We start from the raw sequence: 23,142 nt of genomic DNA on the forward strand, positions 1-23,142 counted from the left end.
AGTGGTCCAGGAAAGAAACAGTGGTTTGGACAAAGCCAGTGTCACAGAGATAGTGAGAAGTTCACCCATTCAGGTTATACCGTGAATGTGGAGCCTCTAGAGAGCTAGCTAAGAAATTGGAAGGGAGTTCCCATTGTGGCGCAGTGCTTAATGAATCCGACTAGGAACCATGAGGTTTAGGGTTCAATCTCTGGCCTTGCTCAGTGGGTTAAGGATCTGGCGTTGCCATGAGCTGTGGTGTAGGTCACGGAGGCAGCTCGCATCTGGCGTGGCTGTGGCTGTGGCCAGCAGCTGTAGCTCTGATTCGATGCCTAGCCTGGGAACCTCCATATGATGAAGGTGCGGCCCTTAAGGAAAAAAAAAAAAAAAAAAAAAAAAAGAAAGAAAGAAATTGGAAGAAGGGAGTCAAGATTAACCCTAGGACTTTTAGCCTCAGCAACCTGATGAACAGTGATTTCATTAACTGGGAAGGATCGTACTAGGAGGAGGTGTAGATCTAAAAGAAATAAATTGAGTACAGTTTTAGACATATTGGATTTGACATTCCTATTAGATATCTAACTAGAAATATCTAACAGGCAGTTGGAATATAAACACCAGGATTTCTGGAGAAAGGTCATGATTGGAGAGAGACAACTTTGGCGTACCAATATATTCATATATATATAGTTGGTATTTAAAACTTTGGGAAAGGATGAGATGAGATCACTTGAGGACTGAATGCAGTGAATCAAGTGGCTCCAGGGTTTGGAGTCATGAAGCACATCATTTTTCAGAAGTGAGCCAAAGGAGGATTCAGCAAAGGAGGCTGAGACAGAGCAGAAAGATACGAAGAGAAACCAGAGCTGGGTCCCAAAGCCATGTCAAGAAAGGGTTCTCAAAAAGAGGAAGCAGCCAACTGTATTAAATACTATTGAGATGTCAGATTGAGAATTGACCTTCAACTTGGCAATGTGGCGGTAACTGGAACCTAGATAAGAGTAGTTTCATTGGTGTGAAGTGTGCTAAAGGCTGGGTGGAGAAGTTTCAAGGGAGAGAGCAGATGAGCAATCAGAGGAGTAGAGACAGTCTTAAAAGATTTTGCTCTAAAGGCAAATAGGAAAATGGGTGATAACTGGAGAGTGATGTGGGGTCAAGGAAGCTTGTGATTTTGTTTTTAAAATGGGAGGTAGTCCAGAATATTGGTATGTTGATTTAAACAACTCAGTAGAGAGGGGGAAAGAGATGCTGCAGGAGAGACGGGAGGTAACTGCAGAAGCAACTGAGTAAGTAAGACAGGTAGTCTGTGCACAAGTGGAATGGCAGGTCTCCCAGAGGACCACAATAACTTCATCCTTTATAGCAGGCGGTGATATAGAGTCTACAATACAGGTGCACTGGGGGGTGGGGGCAGATGTACTCTTCTGATTTTTCCCCATTTCCTTGGTGAAACAAGCCAAGGCCATGGCTAAAAGGAAGGAATAATTGTGGAGAAAAGAATGTATGAAATGGTCTTTCCAAGAGTTAAATTTACCCATTGACTAGATAAATGTTACGGGTTGTTGAGCAGCACTGAGGGCCAATTTGAGGCTCATGGTCGTAATTACAACACGAGGCCCGTCAGCAGAGTTGGGAGTTTTATCAGCTATGTTCAGCACTTCATGTTCAGACAGGTATGGAATAGATAGAGAGTTGGATTTAGCCTAGGGACGTGTGTGTGTGTAAAATATGCAAGAAAAATAGGCAAAGGAGTTGAGAGTATATCAAAAGGAGAGATTACAGTGATGGATCAAGGGATTTGAGCCCATTAACGGATGATGGAGACTAAAAAGTTGCCCAGGTCAAAAGATTGGAAGTCTAAGAAGGTTTGATAACTTGTTAGAGGGAAGAGGGGAGAGAAGGTGCAAGTGTGTGATGCTTTATATTGAGATTATAGAGGGTCAAGGACGCAGCCATGGGCGTGGGAGGCTAAGATGGGCTTGGAGGACAGGATGAGGAGTGAGGTGAGGATGCCAGGGGACTGGGAGGCTAGAGTATAAAAAGATACATGGATGCTGAAGTCAGCAAGAATGATAGAGACTTGGGGTTGATAAGGGCGATGGTGGTAAGCAAGCTATATACTGAAAGTCCTCAATGAGTGCGGGCGGGGGGCGGGGGGGGGAGTAACAAAAAAAATAGACTGCAACACGGAGGGGTAGTGGGTTAGTGTCCTGATGGTTCTGGCCTCAAATGATCCAGGAATGGTTGGAGGGGAAGGAGGAACAGTATTCAGGACCTTGGAGTGGCAGACCCACCTCACTCATGCCAACGTGAGGTGTGGGAAAGCATATAGCCACCATTAGAGAAGATTGTGGGGGAAACCACATCCCCAGGATCTGCTAGGTTGTGGTTAGAGCAAAAATTGAGGTTACAGATGTTCTTGTTTAGGTCTAATCATGAGACTCGGTGAGCACGGTGGAGGTTAACTGGAGAAAGGGGTCTGATTAGGGGATGGACAGTATCTGGAGAGAGCAGCTGCAAGAGGAGGAAGGCTGAAGTTCATATGGACTTAGGGTACATTTGGGAGGCTGGTACCTTAGGCATCTTAAAATGATGGAAGAAGGACTGGAGTCACATGGAGGTGGCTTTACCAAGACTAGAGAACTCTGTGGAAGCCCCTCTCCTGCTTCAGTCCTCTACTGGGCTATGTCAAAGGCAGAGAAGAGTTGATTTTATTCATGAAAAGTAGGCCTGGATCAATAACTCCATGGTCTCATTAATGTCTCTTCCTACCCTTTGACCTGGCCTACGTTTCACTTTCTAGGTCTCCACCATCATGGCGCCTCACACTGTTTGTCCAGCTTAGATCCCTTAGTCTATCACAGTCATCACTCCCTTGCATAAATCTCCACCTTGCCCTTTGCTTCTTCTTCGTGCCCACGGCTGTCCCCATAATTCAGAACCCCATTCCTCTACCTGATTGTTCTGCATAATTGGTCTTCTTGTCTGCATTCTCATCTCTGCTCCCTAATTCACTATCTATGGTGCTCGCATAAATGCAAATCATCATGTCTTATTATTTCCTTGCTTAAAATCCTTCTGTGGCTCCTGTCTGTACATGGGACAGAGCCCAAACCACCACCTCCCAGCAGGGGTGGTAGTGTGATGTGGTGGAAAGAACATGGGCTCAAACCCTAGAGTATGAGTTTGGCCACTGCTCTTGGCACGTCTTTGAACAAGTTACCAAACTTCTCCCATCTCCAGTTTGTTCCTTCTAAAACTGTTGAATAATTAGAAAAGTTTCTACCTTAAGGGATTTCTGGGAAGATCAAATAAGAAAATATATAGAAAGCATAAGCAACAGTACAAATAGACCTTGAAATGGGATAGTTCCTCTTCTTCTTAACAAAACACTAAGGCCACTGAAGATCTAGCCCTGTTTTTAGTTTCAACTCTAAACAATCCTTTTATACTCTTCTCAACCCTCAACACTTCACTTAGCATTTATACCATGAAGCCAGTCCTAACTACCTACTGGTCTTTATTCAAATATACCATGCTCTCGTGTCTCTCTTCCCTGGTACCTGCTATTTGTTTTCCTTGCCATGCTTGTCTGTTGACCTGACACCTTGTCTGTCTTGGCTCTTCCTAACCCTGCTTTTCTTGGCTCAAAGAAGTCACTTTTAAAAAAATTAATTTGTATTTACATTGGAGTATAGTTGATTTGCCATGCTGAGTTAGCTTCAGTGGTCTGGCAAAGCGGTTCAGTTATACATATATCCATTCTTTTTCAGATTCTTTTCCTATGTAATTTATTACAGAATATGACATAGAGTTATACAGTAGTTTATCTAATTTATATACAGTAGTGTGTACATATTAGTACCAAACTCCTAATTTATCCCCCATATACCTTTCCCCTTTGGTAACCGTAAGCTTGTTTTGAAGTTTGTGAGTCTGTTTCTATTCTGTAAATAAGTTCATTTGTTTCACTTTTTTAGATTCCACAAAAAGTGACATCATATTATATTTGTCTTTCTCTGTCTGACTTCAGTTAGTATGATAATCTCCAGGTCAATCCATGTTGCTGCAAATGACGGTCTTTCATTCTTTTTTATGGCTGAGTAATATTCCACTGTGTATATGTACCACATCTTCTTTATCCATTCCTCTGATGATGGATATTTAGGTTGCTTCCATGTCTTGACTGTTGTAACTGGTGTTACAATGAACATTGGGGTGCATGTATCTTTTTGAATTATGGTTTTCTCCAGATAGATGCCTAGGAATGGCATTTTGACATCATATGGTAGTTCTAGATTTAGTTTTTAAAGGAATTTCCATCCTGTTATCCACAGTGGTTGTACCAGTTTACATTCCCATCTACAGTGCATGAGGGTCCCCTTTCTCCAAACCCTCTCCATGTTTACTATTTGTAGACTTTTGGTGATGGCCATTCTGACCAGTGTGAGGGGATATGTCATTGTGATTTTGACTTGCATTTCTCTAATCATGAGCATTGTTGAGCATCTTTTCATGTGCTTTTTGTCCATCTGTCCTCTTTGGAGAATTGTCTTTGTAGACTTTCTGCCCATTTTTTAATTGAGTTGTTTGTTTTCAAAAAGGTAACTCTTTCATGCAGCCTTTCCTGACTCCCAAGGTAGTTAAATGCTTCTCTTCAGTGTTTCCAGCACATGCTTTTTGTAGGGATTATCACTTCAACTATGATTGCTGGTTAACATAGAACCTCTGAGACTATAAGGTCCTTGTGTAAGGGACTGGGTCTTAAACATCTTTGGTTCTTGGTAAGAGTTCAGAGCTTGCCAAATTATGGATAGTGAGTAAAGGTTTGTTGAATGAATGAACGAATGAGTAACCTCATTTTTCAAATGGGTTAGCTCTTTTCAGTGTGTGTGCAAGTACATATAAGTGTGTGTAGTTGAGAGAAACAAGGTAGCTGGAGTATCAAGATGTAATATTAAGAGGACTCTGGTGATGAGGCTGTAACAGATCTCTAGGGACAAGAAACTGGATCAAATCCAGCCACATGGGCCTTGTGAAAGGATGCTAAATACTCCCAGCTTACTCTGTTTCTTGTTGGAACAGGTCTCTACTTTTCCATCTGTACCCACTTCATCTTCCTGCTTTTCTTATTCAAGTTCTTTCCTCTTTTTTCTAGACTTTCTGTACATCAGTGACTTCAGCCTCCATTTGGCTTTGCCTTGCTCTGAGCTGACTCTGGCCCTGACTATTATCTTTCTGTTGTATCTTTTAGCCAGTGCCATCAGGACAAGGACCCCTCTCTTGTCTTTTGTAGAATCCTCAGTTCCTGGTATATAGTAGGTATTTGATATTATTTGTTCTGAATTTTTTAAGTGTCTGAAATCACCCCTTAATTTTTTTTTCTTGGCATCACAGTTCTAAATTCCCCAGAGCAAGAATCTGGTTCAGGATCCACCTTAGTCCAACATCCTAAAGAGTGGGGGTTATATAATCTCAGGCATGGCTTACTGGACTCATCTCTTTAGCAAGGTCCGTGGGTGGCAGAGTGAGAGGTGGGCAGGCCCTCAAAGCTACATCTGTTCTAGTGCCTGTAAGATGCACATTCTGAAACTTGAACTCAACAGAAGGGCTGCCAGCCTTGATAGTCTCTTCTTGGAACTCCTCAATTACACCTGGATGTGAGATGACTGTTCACCTTCCCTGGAGCTGACTGACCTGGAGTTTCCCTGTTTGGAGAAAAATGGGTTCTCCCCATGGGCTGCAATTCAGTGAACCATGAAAAAACAAGGATCGTTTAGTATTTTCTCCTACTTCCACTCTCAGGTCTTCATGTTCACATGTCTTAATGACACCTGGAAACACGCATGACCTGTCCGAGGACACACACCCCTAGACCAAGGAACAAAGGGAGGGGTTGGCATCCCACAGCTCTGCTCTCTTGCTTGAGGTGACATGACCATTTTGTCCTGACAGCAGTGCTGTCCCCCCAGAGACCATGTCTTTGCTTTAACACATGCCATTTACAGATCCATTCAGCAAGGGCACCCTGCAGCCCATACTCTTCCATGGGTGCTACAGCTCCTGCCACTGACTTCCCTCTACTGCACATGCCTTAGTAGGGGCTTTGCTGGCTTCTGGCACTGTCCTTACTTCGGATGGAGGTAGGTGTGTGTGAGGGGTTCTGCTCAACTGCTCAGCTCTGGTGAAGGAAAAATCCTCAAACATATCTGCCTGCTTGTTGTTTCTCCAAGCAAGTGTACTCTTCCTCTGTACCCTCTGTTAGCAACTTCTTTTCACTAACATGGAGAAAGAGGTGTTCGGCCCCCTTTTGTTTATCTAGCACGTGCCTCTGAGACCCCATTGAAATCCCCTTCTTTTGCAAAGTTTACCCTGGTCAGCACACACCTCTATTCGAGGATTATACTGCAGGTGTTTACATGCCCGTCTTCTCTCCATGTACAACAGGAGGGCTCAGAACAGTGGGGACTGTCACATGCATACAGTTCCAGGTCCCTTCACAGTGTCAGGCTTGGATGAGACACTTGAGAAAATGCCAGATAGGAGAAGGCGGGTGACCTGGTTTAGTAGAGACACACTTACTCAAGTGAGAAGACTGGGGATTGGGTTTCAGCCTTGATACTATTTCTGTGACCTTGAGAAGTTACTGAACTCCATCACAGAGACTTAGCAACTGTTTGACTCACCTGTACCCAGGGCTTTTGGTCAGCTGATATGGCTATATCTGTTATTAAAAATATTAAAATGCTTGCATACAAGCTGGTAAATGGGCTTTCCCAATCTGCCATGTGGCACTTTTATCCCTCTCTCGGAATCCCAGGATCTCCCCAAAAGCAACCAAAGACTAATGCCATCAGGAGGCCTCCAGAGCCTTGCTTTGGCCCTATGGCTGGCGCTTCTTCTGATTAGTAGTCTGCACGCCCCTCCCTACCTCCTGATACATATTATATCACCTCTTACTCTACCAAAGGATCAGTTGACACCAAATGATACAGTTGACATGAAAACACTTGCAAACTATAAAGGGCTAAATGCATATTCATTCCATCCATAATACCTGGGAAGGGATCAGAGCCCTGAAGGAGGGGAGGGCCAATTTCCTAGTTGCACCTCATCCCCTGCTTAATGGAAGGCTGAGGAAGGACTTGGTGGGATGGGTTTGAGAAGCTCATGAGCTGCCTGCAGAGAGCCCACACAAAAAGTTTATGTGGATCACGGGATGGTGAAAGGGAGTGGTGAGAATGTAAATTGGTGGAGACCACTATGTAGAACAGTATGGAGGTTCATTAAAAAACTAAAAATTGAGCTATCATATGATCCAGAAATTCCACTCCTGGGCATATATCCAGAGAAAACCACATATAATTCAAAAAGATACATGCACCCCAATGTTCATAGCAGCACTACTTATGATAACCAAGGCATGAAGGCAACCTAAATGTCCATTGACAGATGAATGGATAAAGAAGATGAGGTATATCTATACAAGGGAATATCACTCAGAGGTGTGTATATATATCTATATATATATAGATATATACACACACACACACAAGGGAGTATTACTTGGCCATTAAAAATGAAATAATGCCATTTGCAGCAACATGAATGGATCTAGTGATTATCATATTACGTGAAGAAAGAGAAAGACCAATACCAAACCATTGTCACTTTTTTTTTTGTGGTGTCTGAAAAAATACAAATGCACTTATTTACAAAGTAGAAACAGACTCATAGACTTCAAAATTAAATTTAGGGTTAGCAAGAGGGGAAGGTGGTGGGATAAATTAGGAGTTTGGAATGAAAATATTACATACTGCTATATATAAAATAGAAATATTACATACTGCTATATATAAAATAGATAACTAACAAAGACCTACCATACAGCACAGGGAACTATACCCAATATCTTCTAATAACCTATATGGAAGAGAATAAAAAAGTTATATATATATATAAAACAATCACTTTACACTTGAAACTAACAACATTGTAAATTAAATATATTTCGATAATTATTTTGAAAAGGGAGCAGCTCTCACAAAGCATCCTTACAGTGACTTGTCTTTATCCCTCGCTGCGGCAGCCTGGGATTCAATTTGCAGTGCTTTTAATCACGCACACTCTCAGCCACTCTCCTGGCCGGCCCTATCGCTCACAATTAGAAGTCCATTTTAGGGCACTCAGCTTCGCAGGTGCTCCCATAGGCAGGAGGAGAGCCGCCAGAGAGTGAAGGGCTGGGGAGGGGAGCAGACTCACCGGAATGAAGATTTGCACAACCTGGTATTTATGGAAAATTGGATGTGCTAATGAACCTGAGATCCATCAGGGCTTTCTGAAGGCAGGACGGTCTCTGTCAACAGACCAATTAGCACACAATTATTTTCTCTTTCTGAAAGCTTATCTGAGACCCTCTTTGAACGTGTGCGCCTGAGTGAACTGTACTTTCTGTTATCTCCGTGGACTCGCTGGATAATCTGCCGAAGCTGTCTGCCTCTTCTACAGAGAGCAGCACAAGCTTCTCTCGACCAATCCACCAGCGACTCTGGGACTGGCATCACTTGGCGGGAGGGGTCCTCAGCTCATTCTGCTTATCAAGCCAGTGCTGGGGGAACATTTGCAAGAGGACCCTCTCCAGTGCCCCTCTACCTTTCTACCTCCTTGCTTCTCTAGGGAGGACAGAGGTAGTGCAGAGCAGAACAGTGGGAAAAGCCATGACTTCGGGGTCTAGTAAAACCTGAGCAAGGGAGTGCCTGTCATGGCTCAGAGGTTAATGAACCTGACTGGGATCCAGGAGGATGCAGGTTGGATCCCTGGCCTCGCTCCCGGATCCCGAGTTGCTGTGGCTGTGGTGTAAACCGGCAGCTGTAGCACCGATTGGACCCCTAGCCAGGAACTTCCATACCCTGTGGGTACAGCCCTAAAAACAAACAAAAACACCTGAGCGCGCCTGCCTTAAATCTTTGCCTCTAACAGGAAGTGAGCAGGGGGACTGTGGTCTTTGTCTCTTCCTCATTCTCATCCTTGGTGCCACAATTAACAAAGTGAAGCTACTCACACCCTTTCAGTGACTTACCTAATTGACTGTCCTCTTGTGGAACTGACCTTTGGAAATAGCAAAGGAAAAATCAGAAAATAGCATCAGAGTCAGCACCAGAATGCGGAATGAGATGGCCGTGTGGGTGGGGTGGGGGGGGGCAGGTGTTCGATAGGTAGGGATAAGGGCAGGATAAAGGCAAGGAAAGTGGCTGTGCTCTGCTCACCCCTCTGGGAGTCATCTTACTTCTACATAAGGCATGTAGCTTTCTCCCTGCCTGGACCTGCTGCTGGTGAGTGTTCGACTCAAGAGTGGGTGGATAGAAAAGCCAGTGCGGAGCTCAGTGACAGTATGGTGGCCAGCTTCACTCGAGGCAGTCTCTCCAGTACCATGCCCACCATCCCACTCTGCCCTGCAGCCACCCCCATTCCGAGAGAGGCAGGCTTCCCCAGAATAGCGGGGCTAGTCCTTGACCATGGTTGGTCTTATAGGGAGTTTTGCACAGTATGACGAAGACTTTACCTTGAAATAAGCCTGGCTTCACCTTCCCACTGCAGTCTGACACCTAGCCAATCACCAACTCACTCAATACAGAGGCATAATTCAGCACCTTGTGCCCACCTGTGGAGGAGGCAGGACCGTGTGTAACACCAGGATTCTAGAAACAATGTTTCCACTTGTCCGTAAACTTATGGCAGGGACTGTGTCTTATGCACTGTGAGTTTGGGATTCTTCTTGAATATTCGATAAATGAATAAATGAGATGAAGAATGAGTGAATGAGTTAAACGAAACCTAGCCCTGCAGGTGACTAGCCGTGTGACCTTGAAGAAATCATCGAAGCTGTCTGACCTGGGTTCCCTCATCTGCAATATAAGGATGATATCCCAAGTCTCTACAATGTGTCTTGCCCCATGTTCATGTTTGGAGGAGAGGGCAGATATTTTGGATGAACTGGTCTGTTCAGACTTGTGTTTAAGAGTGATGCCATCTATATGGGTTTGACCCATTTTAATTTTCTGCAGCCTGCTGCCATGCCCTTCAGGGGACATGGGGCATTGAACTGAACCTGGAGGACTCAAAAATCAGAATCCTGTTTCAGCTCCTCAACAGCTCTGTCATGCTCTTGGACCTTGGTTTCCTTTTTTGAAAAGGGATCATAGATTTGTGTCAGAGTCAGTGTGAAGGTTAAATGGGATGATATTGGAGGATGAACTTGGAAGCTGTGGAGAGGCTGTTCAGCCTATCATGGTCTTGGTCCCGTTCCCCACCCAGGCTGGGTCTTGCTGTCTCTCACACACTGAGTCTGTTGCTGCCCCTTGATCTTCATCTGCAATTACCTCTTTTTTTCCCAGTTCCCCACCCCCCGCTTCCGTCCCATCCATACTCATTTTTCAAGACCAACTTATGCAGTACCTTCTCCACGATGCCTTCTCAGACCACTCGAAGCTACAAGGATCTCTCTTTTCTCTTTACTGTGTTATTAGTATTATACCATCACTCTGTCCCATGTGTATTTTTAAGATTGAGTGTACTCAATTCTCTTGAACTCTGTCACTTACCCTTTGGTGTTCGCCGTGTTAACCAGCAGCATGGCAGACACACACACCACGCACTTTGGAAGCCGTGTGTTGTAGATCATGCCAGCCCTTCTTTTCTTCACAGTGCTTCCCCTCCCCTCTCCTCCTGCCCACTTTCTCTTCCTCTTTAAGGACCAACCCAGTTGGCATCTCCTCTGCAACTTCCTCCCTTGTTCAAACTTGTGCTTTCCTCGGGGTTCATCATGACGTGTTGCTTCTGCTCCACACGGATGTGTATCATTCGGCTGTGTGCACACCTGCCTCCCCCACAGGTTGTAACTTCCTGGAGGACACGCCACGTAACTTGGACATCCTCGTGCCCACTTCTCTACCCCCCAAAGCCTGGAATGGATTACTTGTACATTCTCTAATTTACTGAGGACCTACCATGTGCCAGACACTGCATTAATTGCCGTTGACAACATGGTGAGCAAAAAAAACTATAAGCTTACCTCTGTGGAGGCGTTAGTATGTGGAGGACCCAGGCTTTAACCAAACACTCGCAGGAAAGGATGGAAAGCTGCGACTTGCATGCCTGCTGCAGAGCAGAGGTGCCTGGAGCTAGGAGAGAAGGTCAGAGGTATCAGGGCCGACTTCCTTGAAGAACTCCGAGAAAGGCACTCTATGAATGTTTGATAAATTGCGTGGAATTGAACAGTGGCTGCTCAATAAATACCCCTTGATTGGTTGATTGATTGTTGGCAAAGCCTTCCGAGATCCTGAGAAGAAAGGGCCTCAGGTCCCCATCACTCTTATTACATAATTATTTCAGTGCATTTAAAGCTCCTCATTTTTCATCTTATACTTTAAACATCAGGGAAAAACGGATAGGCCAACTTTATAATATTTTAAAATGACTCTTCGGTGTTTTGGAATATTACATAGCTATAAGAGTTTATGTATATTTAATATACTTATTAAAATATGCAGTAAGCCCATGGCTGATTTTCTCAAAGGACGTCTCAGTGCCGAGGTGGGACTTAAATGTTTAATATTAATAATAATACTCATAACTCATATTTCTCCTGTGCTTTTCATCTTCGGGCTCCCTAAAGCCTCTGAGCACCACATTGGGTGGATGCAGCTGGGCTCACCAGCAGGCTGACAGCATCAGCATCTGGCCTCCTGTCTTCCTCTGGGGGTGGGCACAAAGGGGAACTCCAGCTTGAAGGTCCAGCTTCCTCTGCCTGCATTGAGTTTCCTCTTCCCAGACACAAATTTTAGGGGAGTTCCTGTCGTGGCTCAGTGATAACAAACCCGAATAGCATCCATGAGGATACAGGTTTAATCCCTGGCCCTGCTCAGTGGGTTAAGAATCCGGCACTGCCATGAGCTGTGGTGTAAGTTGCAGATGCAGCTCAGATCCTGCATTGCTGTGGCTGTGGCATGGGCCAGCAGCTGTAGCTGATTTGACCCCTAGCCTGGGAACTTCCATATGCCACAGGTGTGGCCCTAAAAAGACGAAAACAAACAAAAAAATAGACACAATCTCCCTCTGCAAGGTTTCCACGTATAGACGATCACTTCTGCCTTCCCTACACCATTGATACTCACGAACTTAGGACAAGAAAGAAAATGGCTTTATGCTCCCAGGGTGGGGAGACCTACATCTTTCCTGGAGCTGGTCACTGACAGGACACGGAGCCTGAGATGGGCTGACCGGAAAAGGGCAGTGGGAAGGGAAACTTTTGACTTGTTATCTAAACCCACACCCTGCCCTTCCCTCTCTAGGTCACAGAGACCAGGACCGGCCCCCTGGGCTGCAGCAACTACGACAACCTGGACTCGGTCAGCTCCGTCCTGGTACAGAGTCCAGAGAACAAGGTGCAGTTACTCGGTAAGCAGCCCTGTGATGATTTTCATGCTTTTCATACCTGGTCAAAAACAATTTGGATCTTTCACGTGAAGACGTCCTCCCTGCCCTATTTGACTTCTAATGGCAAGAACTACCACCAGTTCTGGGACCTGTATTTAACAACTTGCTGTCATTCTCTTGAGAGAACTCTTGATGTGGTTTACTTGACACCTAGACCATCGCTCAAACCACTCGACACGCAGATCCTCCTGCCTCCTAGTCCTTCCCAAGACCTCTGCCACTATCCTGCAGCAATAGCACACCCATCCTCATATGCCTCGGTCTAGTTCGGTGATCTCTTGTGTTGTGCAAAGAACCCGCTGCTTTATCCTAAGGACACATTAGGGGAGCAGCTGGCCTTTGCAGAGTGGTTATGAGGCACCATCTCTAGCTCGGCTAAGAGCTGTACCAAGTGTGGGACCGTGGGAGAGTGGCCCTGCTTTCTGCTTTCAGTCTGCTGTCTTCCATGGGGGACCAAACTCAGGAGACGGGTTTGAGAGGAATGGGAGCCTCAGCATCAGAAAGGCCAAAGGAATGGCAATGATGTGAGATTTGGAGGCTGGGAAGCACTCAGGTCCCGTCCTCCGTCCCCCAGAGTGCCATGCCAACGATTCAGATGGAGCTCTTTGGCAGTGGGAAAAGTTCCTTCTTCTTAAGACCTAACTGAATTGGACTCTGTTTAAGATATTATTGTCTTGGTATCATAAAAACAATAGCCCTCTCCCAGGATCTCTGATTACAAACTCCAGGCAACCCGAGCCAGATGCAAGCCCTCCGTGCTTTAGGAATCAAATATAGAATGCAAAGGAGGAGAAGATGCCTTTATTGAAAGCCACCCGATGCGCTTAGCATCCTTCTCCTCCGTCCCTGGATGGGCTGGGTTTGTGTCTGGAAATTAGCGAAGAGTGAAGTTCAGAGTGTCTGGTGGTTCATTTGGAATAGTTTATGCCGTTTAATTTTATAGCCCATCACTCATGCAGACATTGCTTGGAGCACTTATTTTATAGCAACAGGAAATGTTATGGTGAGGAGGAGGGAGCTGGTGGGGGAGGTGAAAGGAAAGGACTTGGAGAGGGGTGAGTGTTGAAAGCCAGCGAACATGGACAGGGTGTGTGGAGAGGGCTGCTCTAGTGTCACTGTGGGCACAGCGTCAGGATTTAGGGGCCGTTCAGAACAGGAGGTGGATCTCAAATAAGAACGACAAACATGTATTGCACCTGCAATCCTGGACTTGAGGTCTGCTGACATAGGGATGCACACTTTGGGATCTCTAATTTCCTGCCAAGGACAAGGTCAAGGGTGTGAAAATAAAGAGTTGGCGGATATTTGATAACGGGAGCTCGTCACATCGAGAAGTCTGTGCGTCTCCTGCTCTCTTGGCATAGCGTTTCACAGTATCCCTCCACGGCTGCATCCCTGTCCTTCATTCCTCTCTTGACATGCTTCCAACAGCCACCCTGTGTGGCCTGAAGCCAACTCGGAGTATATTCTGCTGCTGGTAACCAATATCCACCCCAGATGGGTAGGAAAACTGAAGCTTGCAGCAATTGAGTGGATTATATCCAAGACCAGAGGCAGCTAATTAGAAAAGAGAGCTGGGAGACATGCGTGTCTATCCAGGCTTGACTGAACTTGGAGCATCCACCACCATCCTGCTTTCAACTCTCCTTGAGGTTAAATCATGAGATGGGCAGCCAGTCCCACTTATGTAGTATGACCTGATGGGACAAGGGGGTGGGATCTGACACCAAGCCTACTCTACTAGTCTTGGGACTTTGGCGGGTCACTGGGCTTGGATTTCCTCACCTGTAAGAGCCTCGGCTATGACCGCAAGTGTTCCATGCAGTCATATATGGAAAGTTTGCCATACCTGGCCAGTACATACCCACAATACCTGTCCCTACCTCCTAAGCAGGGCAGCCTCCTTGGTTAAGGTGGGGGGCCAAGAGGGTTGGCATTCAGGGACATCCCAGGAGGCCTGCTGCTAATCTGAGAAGCTAGAAACCAGATGGCTGTTGGAGGCAGAGCAAAAAGCCTATCAAGCCTTGATTCTTCCCCCACGAGGGCTATAAGCTCTTCCTTTATCTGCAACACCGTCCCATTTCCATCCCAGAAATGCTGACGTGTAGCCAATAAGCCTGTTCAGATGATATGCACGCTCTCAATTTGGCTGACATGAGGGGTTCGACTGAGCCTTGAGCTTTGATGTCCCCATCTGTCACTGGGGCAGCGGTAACCCTCTATCCCAACCAGCTCAGCAGGATTAGGCCCTGGGATGGCCCTGCTTGGGGCCCAGGATGTACACGTCAGCAAAACCCCAGCTGGGGATTCTGAAGCCTTGGGTGTGGGAAACTGAGTATCCATTGGCCTGCCTGCCGGTCCCCCCACCCACATCCTTTGCTTAGGCCTGCAGGTGCTGCTGCCCGAGTACCTGCGTGAGCGCTTCGTGGCCGCCGCGCTCAGCTACATCACATGCAGCTCCGAGGGTGAACTCATCTGCAAGGAGAATGACTGTTGGTGCAAGTGCAGTCCCACCTTCCCGGAATGTAACTGTCCCGACGCCGACATCCAGGCCATGGAGGACAGCCTGCTGCAGATCCAGGATGCATGGGCCACTCACAACCGGCAGTTTGAGGAGTCAGGTGAGCAGTCAGCCAGCCCAGATTTCCTCCCTGTGGCTAGGAGGTGGCCGTGAGGTGCTGGACAAGAATTCAGGGCACTCATCATGGCTCCAGGCCCAGCCTCATAACTGGCTCCATGACCTCCAGTGGGTTATATTAGCCACCCCGAGGCTCAAGTCATTTTCTTTTGTTGTATATGCAAATAGACCTAATACCTACCAAAGAGACATGTTTCAAGGACTTAATAAGCTGAGGTAAATATAATTGAGGCCATAAGCTACAAATTCCACAGTGCCTGCAGGTAAGGTGCACAGTGAATGTTTGTTGAATGAATGAAGCACATAGCATATCACTAGGAGGCACGGAGGACATGCTGGTTATTGCTTACTGCAGGTATGATGGACACCAATGTCACCTCGAGACTTAGATTCAGAGGACTTGGTTCGGAGTCCTTGTTCTGTGTGACTGTTTGTTCCCCCCAAATTCATTATGTTGAACATCTAATGCCTAAGATGATGGTATTAGGAGGTGGGGACTTTGGGAGGTGATTAGATTGTGAGAGCAGGGCCCTCATGAATGGGATCGGTGCTCATTTACAGTGGTCGCAGGGAGATCCCTTACCTGTCCACCCTTTGAGGACCCAGCAAGAAATCGGCTCTCTGCAACACAGAAGAGGGCCTTGGGTTGCTACCAGACACTGCTAGTAGCATCCTGGCTTGGACTTCCAGCCTCTGGAAATATAACTCTGTTGTTTATAAGCCACCCAGTCTGTAGTGTTTTGTTATAACCTCTTGGATGGGCCTAACATACTCTATACTGAGCCATTCGATTAAGCCATGCAGCTTCTCAATGCCTCCATTTCTTTATCTGCAAATGAGGGAAAGTGCTAACAGGAGGTGGATGGATGGCTCACATGGAACACTGTAGACAGAATTAAAGCATAAAGAACTCTGCATGATATAGTCATTCACTTCAGTACTAAATGAACTAAACCAGGCTAAATGAATAAGAGTTGTATGGATATAGCTCAAAAACCTGAATGCTGGAGTTCCTGCTGTGGTGCAGTGGGTTAAGAATCTGACTCTAGTGGCTCAGGTCACTCACTGCAGAGGCATGGGTTTGATCCCTGGCCTGGCATGGTGGGTTAAAAAGGATCTGGCATTGCTGTAGTAGTGACGTAGCTCACAGCTGTGGCTTGGATTCAAGCCCTGGCCCTGGAACTTCCATATGCCATGTGTGCAGCCATAAAAAACAAAAAACAAAACCCCAAAAAACCCTTAATGTTGGATAAAACAAAGCAAATGAAAAAGGTTAAATAACATTTATATGTAATATTATTAAATATAAAACATACCAAATACTATTTATATGATGTCTAAGAACAGGCTAGCCAATACTTAATTTTTAATGGATAAATACATTTATAGAAAATGTTACAAAATACACGACAGTGATAAAACATTTCAGAGAGACGTTACCTCTAGATAAAGATGGGAGGGAAGTTTAGGGCTTTCAAGTGTATTTGCTTTGCTTTATTTCTTAAAAAAATTTGAATTCAATATGGCAAAATCTAGGTGGTAGGCATGTAGGAATCTAGCTTGTCATTCTCTGTGCTCTTTTGCATACCTAAGTGTTTCATAAAATGAACTGTGCACATGCTAGTTGTTAATGTCATTGCTAGGCGTGATTTTTTTTCCCCGATCATGTGGGTAAGGGATGAAGGACCAGGGGCTTGAGAAATCAGAATGAGCTGAGGTCCTAGGCACTTCCACCTCAAGTCCCAGAGAAGGCATTCGGTAGCTAAGGGTATAGCCTCCCAGCCTCAGCTGCACTGGATGAATAGGGGGCAGTGTTAGGTAATGGCTTGAGTTATGGAAAAGGGCTTTCCGCACTATGAATTACTGCTAGTGAGTGAAGCAGGGCAGTCTGGACCCCCACTGGGAGACCTAATGGCTGCAGGTCCCAAGTAAAAGCAGACCCATGGACAGAGATCTGAGCATGAATTCAGAAAACACATTGTGCCCAGGAAGCTTGGAGGAAGACTCAGACCTACAGTAGGAGCTAAGAACCAGAAAGCACATTGCTTCTGGATTAGCTCCACGAAAGAACAGGTATCTGGCCAAGAGATCTCAAAAGAGAGGAAGGGTGTCCTAGAGTCAGAAAGAAGGATGTAGAGGGGAGAGGCTGGTCTCAGACACCGAAAGGCTTCTAAGCAGACTTCCAAGCTGGGTGCTTGTCCCCGCTTGCCAGTCTCACGTGCCCCCACCTTTAGGAGTGCCTCACGCCTTCCCCAAGGGTGCTGTGGTGCAAAGAAGACTGAATGACTGAGACGGAAGTATAAAGGGCAAAGAGGTGCATCTCAAGGTCACTGGCCCCGTGGGTGGTGACAGAGAGGTTTTGAAATTCAGAAGCATTGTAGAGACAGGAAGGATGGGAAAGAATCCCAAAGCCATATCTTATGGCCGTCAATCATTTTTCAATAAGGTTGTTTAAAAAGAAAGAAAGAAAAGGGCCTGGGAGAGTGGGTGTGAAGCCTCCATCCTCATACAGTGATTGACAGTCTGATGGCTCTGGAGGAGGGGGTCCTCCTGCCCTCCCGGGGTCTGCATAGGGGGGCCCCCCTCAGCCCAGCCCCCTTGTCCTTACCCACAGAGGAATTCCAGGCGCTGCTGAAGAGGCTGCCCGACGACCGGTTCCTCAACTCCACAGCCATCTCCCAGTTCTGGGCCATGGACACCAGCCTCCAGCACCGCTACCAGCAGCTGGGAGCCAGCTTGAAAGTGCTGTTCAAGAAGACGCATCGGATTGTCCGCCGGCTCTTCAACCTCTGCAAGCGCTGCCACCGGCAGCCCCGCTTCCGCCTGCCCAAGGAGAGGTGAGCATCCCAGTTGCCAGAGCTGAAGCCATACCGCCCACAACAGCACTCAAGCCGGAGAGAGGAGCCCTGTCCAACAGGGCAAGTCTGGGTGTGCTGACCCACATGTGGCCTTGTAGAGTCTCTTGCTGGCTTGACTTACTTGGGTGTCATTCTCAGTCATGGCTTATGTCTGAAGGGAGAGAGAGAGGAAAGGAGGAGAGAGGCAGCTTTGATATATCTTATGGTCAATTTGAATGTTATTCTAATAATATTCAAATTCTCACTTGTTTCCATTTTAATAAGTCTTTTAGGAAAGGAAGGGGTGGAATTAAAGCTTGTACACCAATTCCATGTGATAAGAAACAGACAGTGGGAGTTCTCATTGTGGCACAACAGAAAGGAACCCGACTAGTATCCATGAGGACACAGGTTTGATCCCTGGCCTCACTCAGTGGGTTCAGGATCCAGTATTGCCATGAGCTGTGGTGTAGGTCGCAGACGCGGCTCAGATCCCACATTGCTGTGGCTGTGGTGTAGGCCGGCAGCTACAGCTCTGATTAGACCCCTAGCCTGGGAGCTTCCATATGCTGCAGGTGTGGCCCTAAAAAACAAAAAGAAACACACACAGTGGATTGTTCCCAACAAGTGACTGTTCTGAGTCACGGAGGTGGGTGACCAGAGGCCCTGTGTCCTCGGGAACAGAGAGGCACTGGATGTTCTCAGGCCCTCACTCTTCTGTCCACTCTTTCACGCGTGTGTTCAAGCAATCAACAAGCTTTTCTGAAGTCCACGTCGTAGGTCCTAATAGTAAGCAGTGAGGGGTATTTGTTATTTGGGGAGATAGAATAAATATACAGGAATGTCAAGTTTGGAAAATTACTGCTCTGTGACAGCCACTTAAATTCATGTTCGTGGAGCACATTTCAAAGGCATGGGCTGACAATAGCACAGGCCAGAGAGAAAAACCACTAGGGAGAATGCAGTCTTGGCCAGATGGTGCAGGAGGCGGTGGAAGTGGACTGGTACATGCAGGAGAGAGCCGTCCAGGAGGGGGCGCTGCCCTCGCAGCAGCCCAGAGGTGCACCTCTCACTAAGGCCCAGGTGACAATCAAGCATGAGTGACAGGACAAACCAGCCAGGGCTTTTGGGAAAGGCTCATTTCTTTTTAACAAATAATTAGTAAATGCTTACCAGGCACAGGGAACAGTCCTAGTTTCTGAGAATATGTTGGTGAATGTCGCAGTGGCCCTGCTCTCGGGGCATTTGCCTGCCAGGAAGCCAACTCTGACCAAGTCAGCAATAAATAAATACAATCAGTTTTGATACCAAGCGCTGCTGTGGATAACATCAAAGTGAGCTGGTGTGATAGAGAGGGACGGGGTGGTTCTTCTGGTAGGGGAGTCACGGAAAACCTCTTTGAGGAGATATCCCAAGAGCTGAAATCTAAGTCTTAGGAGGGAGCCAGCCCTAGAAAAGCCCTGTCCTGGGTGAAAGAGTTCCAGCAAGTGTAGAGATGGTGGAGGCAGAAAGAAGTTGGCATGACATTTGGGAAGTTTGGAGAGCCTGTTGTTGGAAGAGGCTGAAAACTAGAGTTGATAGGAAAGACATTGGAGATCTTCCATAGGTTTTTTTTTTTTTTTTTTTCCCAAGGCTTTCCTGTTCCCATTTTTTTCTTTTTTTAATTAAAAATTTTTTAATTGTTATTTCCCCAATACAATTTTTTTCTACTGTTCTATAGGCTCTTGAATAAGGGAATGAGGCGGTACTGCCTCGGGAGGGGTGAGCCTGGCTGCTTTAGCGCAAGTTTGATGTCACATCTCTCTGGGGTTGATCCATCAAACGCCCAGCTCCAGGCCTTGCTCAGTCATCCCAAAGAGGTAGAGTAGGATTTCCATCATTCAGAGAACGTGGGCCTTTTATCTTGCGCATTGCCTTCCCTGCCTAGTAGTTGGTCTCCTGCCACCCTTAGGGAAGCAGCAATGCACGGCCTCCTATGACTCTTGCTTCATTTTTCTCTTCCCTCCCCAAAGGTCCTTGTCCTACTGGTGGAACCGAATCCAGTCCCTGCTCTACTGCGGAGAAAGCACCTTCCCTGGCACCTTCCTGGAACAGAGCCACAGCTGCACCTGCCCCTACGACCAATCTTCCTGCCAGGGCCCCATCCCCTGTGCCTTGGGGGAAGGGCCCGCCTGTGCCCACTGTGCCCCAGACAACAGCACACGCTGTGGGAGCTGCAACCCAGGCTATGTGCTCGCCCAGGGGTTGTGCCGCCCTGAGGTGGCTGAGTCCCTGGAGAACTTTCTGGGGCTGGAGACAGACTTGCAGGACCTGGAGCTGAAGTACCTGCTGCAGAAGCGGGACAGCCGCATCGAGGTGCACTCCATCTTCATCAGCAACGACATGCGGCTGGGCAGCTGGTTCGACCCCTCCTGGAGGAAACGCATGCTGCTCACCCTGAAGAGCAACAAGTACAAGCCCGGGTTGGTGCATGTGATGCTGGCCCTATCCCTTCAGATTTGCCTCACCAAGAACAGTACCCTGGAGCCTGTCATGGCCATCTACGTCAACCCCTTTGGGGGCAGCCACTCGGAGAGCTGGTTCATGCCCGTGAATGAGGGCGACTTCCCCGACTGGGAGAGGACTAACGTGGACGCAGCTGCCCAGTGCCAAAACTGGACTATCACCTTGGGAAATAGGTGGAAGACCTTCTTTGAGACAGTCCATGTTTACCTGCGGAGCCGCATCAAGTCCCTGGATGACAGCTCCAATGAGACAATCTACTATGAGCCTCTGGAGATGACTGACCCCTCCAAGAACTTGGGCTACATGAAAATCAACACCTTACAGGTCTTTGGCTACAGCCTGCCCTTTGACCCCGATGCCATCCGGGACTTAATTCTCCAGTTAGACTACCCATATACTCAAGGTTCCCAGGACTCTGCCCTCTTGCAGCTCATCGAGCTTAGGGACCGGGTCAACCAGCTCTCTCCCCCTGGCAAAGTCCGGCTTGACCTGTTCTCCTGCTTGCTCCGGCACCGGCTCAAGCTGGCCACCAATGAGGTGGGCAGGATCCAGTCCTCCCTGAGGGCTTTCAACTCCAAGCTGCCAAACCCCGTGGAGTATGAGACAGGAAAACTCTGTAGCTAATGGGGGACCCACTCCAGCACTGGGCAGGGAGGGGATCCATGAATCCGGGGCGCAAAGATCACCTAAGCCCTCACCTTAGTGCCAACAGGGTGCTCCCTTAAGACTGTCAGCACCCAGCTGATGGGACCTCGGGGCTTGGACTGATGCAGGCAGGAGAGGAAGAAACAGCCACGGCACACACGCGCACACTCACCACGCACGTGCACACAGCCGCACGCACTTGCACGGGGAAGCTACAGTTCAGCAGCCTGGAATCTGTAAAGTCGGTGCTTTCTCAAATGGATGCGGTTGAAGGAGAGGAGCCTAGGGAGAGATTCAGGAAAAGAACCAGCCAAACCCTGCAACACACAACTTCTTAAAAGTGATTCTTATCATTCAAGAAAGCCAGAGGGAACAGCAGTGGGAGGGTGAGCGCTGCCTCTCCCTCGGTGGTGGAGTCACTTTTCTATTCTTTTTAACCAGATTTCTTAAAATGGTGTTGTTTCGTGATTGGTTCTTACTTTTTGTACGCTGCCTCCTCTAAGCCCTCCAGACATGGACTGCTCCTGGAGCCGGCTCCCCTGGGAAACAAAAAGTGACACCCTCAGAGGACGGCTAAGGGCAGGCAGGCAGCCCTGCTCCCCCTCCCTTGGGCCCCTAGCTTCCTTGGCCTCCCCCCGTTTCAGGGCCGGGCGTGCTCCACGTTCCCCTCGGGATCCATCTGGTGCTCCTCTCCCAACAGCATCCCATTTTGTCCAAGAAAGCAGCTCTGTCAAGTTAGAGACCATGTATAGGGACATTTTCTTTAAGAAAAAAACAAAAAAACAGAAAAATATGTATTTTGTGTTTGTTTTTCTTGTCAATCTGCTCCAGCCACAAGAACAGAGGAGTAAAAGTTTAACTGGTTTAATACATATATTTTTAAAAAGGCTTTGTTTTGAGGAGACACATGAGAGAAAAAGAAAAAAGAAGTATCATTCCCTGGGCCGCCTGGATTTTTAAAAATTTGCTCTGTGTGTGACACATGGGCATCCATGGAGGGTGGGTATTGCCATCTAGGAGACTAGTTGACCAGTGTGCACACAGTGAGTGCATATCTGCCTTGACTCTGTGTGCGTGTGTGTGTGTTTGCGCGCCTGCGTGCACACATGTGCGGGGGGGGGGGGGAGAAAGGGAGGCGAGGGGGGTGAGGGAGATGGGGGGAGAGTACTACTAAATGAAGAATGGAGTAAGGCAGGATTCTTCCAGAGGGTTATCTGGCTATGCCTCCCACCCCCGCCATTCCCTCTTCCCAGGTGTGAGGGCTCACACAAGTCCTACGAGTGCATAGTAGACTGGCCACTATTAAGAATAATATGAACGTGTTGGGGCACAAGCCTACCAAAGGGGGCTCCTCCTGGCCTACACCGCTGTGGACATCAGGAGAATCTTTCACACTCTCCCCCTCACGGTCTGGGATCGCCCCTTGGAGGGAACTGGGATGGATGAAGACATGGGTACTGGTTTTCTTCATTCTGTCTGATTAGTGCTTTCCCAGCCTAAAAGGCAGGTTTGACATAAGCCACACAGAACAATGCATCATTCTCCCTTAGTGCCTCCCCAAGGTGGTATGAGAATCATTTCATAGCAAATCTTTTGGAGAACCAATTCTGTCTATTCTCCACACGATCCAAGTACAATGTGTAGGCATGACAACCCCCATTTTATTCAGGCGAAAGTCACCACATAAATACTAAGTACCTCATTCCCTACCTGCGGTACGTCTCGGTACAAAACGAACTGGGAGACACAAAAGATGGTCATGTCTGTCTTCCCAGAGACTTCTGCATTTACTGTCGCAGAGAGGAGAATTCAGCCTTCTATTACTGCACCATCTCTCAATCCAGGAGGGCCTGAAATCCTTGGTAGCTAAGCAGCCTAGGGCATTTCTTTCTTCACAACTCCCCCGAAGGCTTCTAGTGCAGAAGTTCAGAGTGATGGGATGATCTAGGGATGAACACAGGTATTGGCCTATTTTTGGTTCAGCCACTGCTTGCTTTGCTCAGCCAGGGAAGGTGGAACCAGCAGATGTCTTTTTCATCAGTG

At 47.2% G+C, this 23,142-nt stretch overlaps 1 protein-coding gene across 5 annotated transcripts in view; it reads left to right on the forward strand.

Annotated features, from left to right (window-relative positions):
• Positions 1 to 21,890, forward strand: part of BRINP2 (BMP/retinoic acid inducible neural specific 2) — a 128,943-nt gene extending 107,053 nt beyond the window's left edge. For 4 of the 5 annotated variants that reach the window (XM_021063690.2, XM_021063688.2, XM_084977694.1 and 1 more), the window contains 4 exons: positions 12,330 to 12,435; positions 14,859 to 15,095; positions 17,727 to 17,949; positions 19,962 to 21,890. In XM_021063690.2, the coding sequence (XP_020919349.2) occupies positions 12,330 to 12,435; positions 14,859 to 15,095; positions 17,727 to 17,949; positions 19,962 to 21,078 (1,683 nt within the window). In that variant the 3' untranslated portion in view covers positions 21,079 to 21,890. Of the gene's footprint in view, positions 1 to 10,900; positions 11,025 to 12,329; positions 12,436 to 14,858; positions 15,096 to 17,726; positions 17,950 to 19,961 lie in introns of those variants that run through there. The other variant, XM_084977695.1, reaches the window with a different exon arrangement.
• Positions 21,891 to 23,142: the final 1,252 nt, after the last annotated feature.

Source organism: Sus scrofa, chromosome 9, assembly GCF_054392235.1.
Source record: "Sus scrofa isolate SSC_HxYL_T2T_F1_AM1 chromosome 9, Sscrofa_HxYL_maternal_Yorkshire_Landrace_v2.0, whole genome shotgun sequence".
In the NCBI taxonomy this organism is placed as follows: Eukaryota; Metazoa; Chordata; class Mammalia; order Artiodactyla; family Suidae; genus Sus; species Sus scrofa.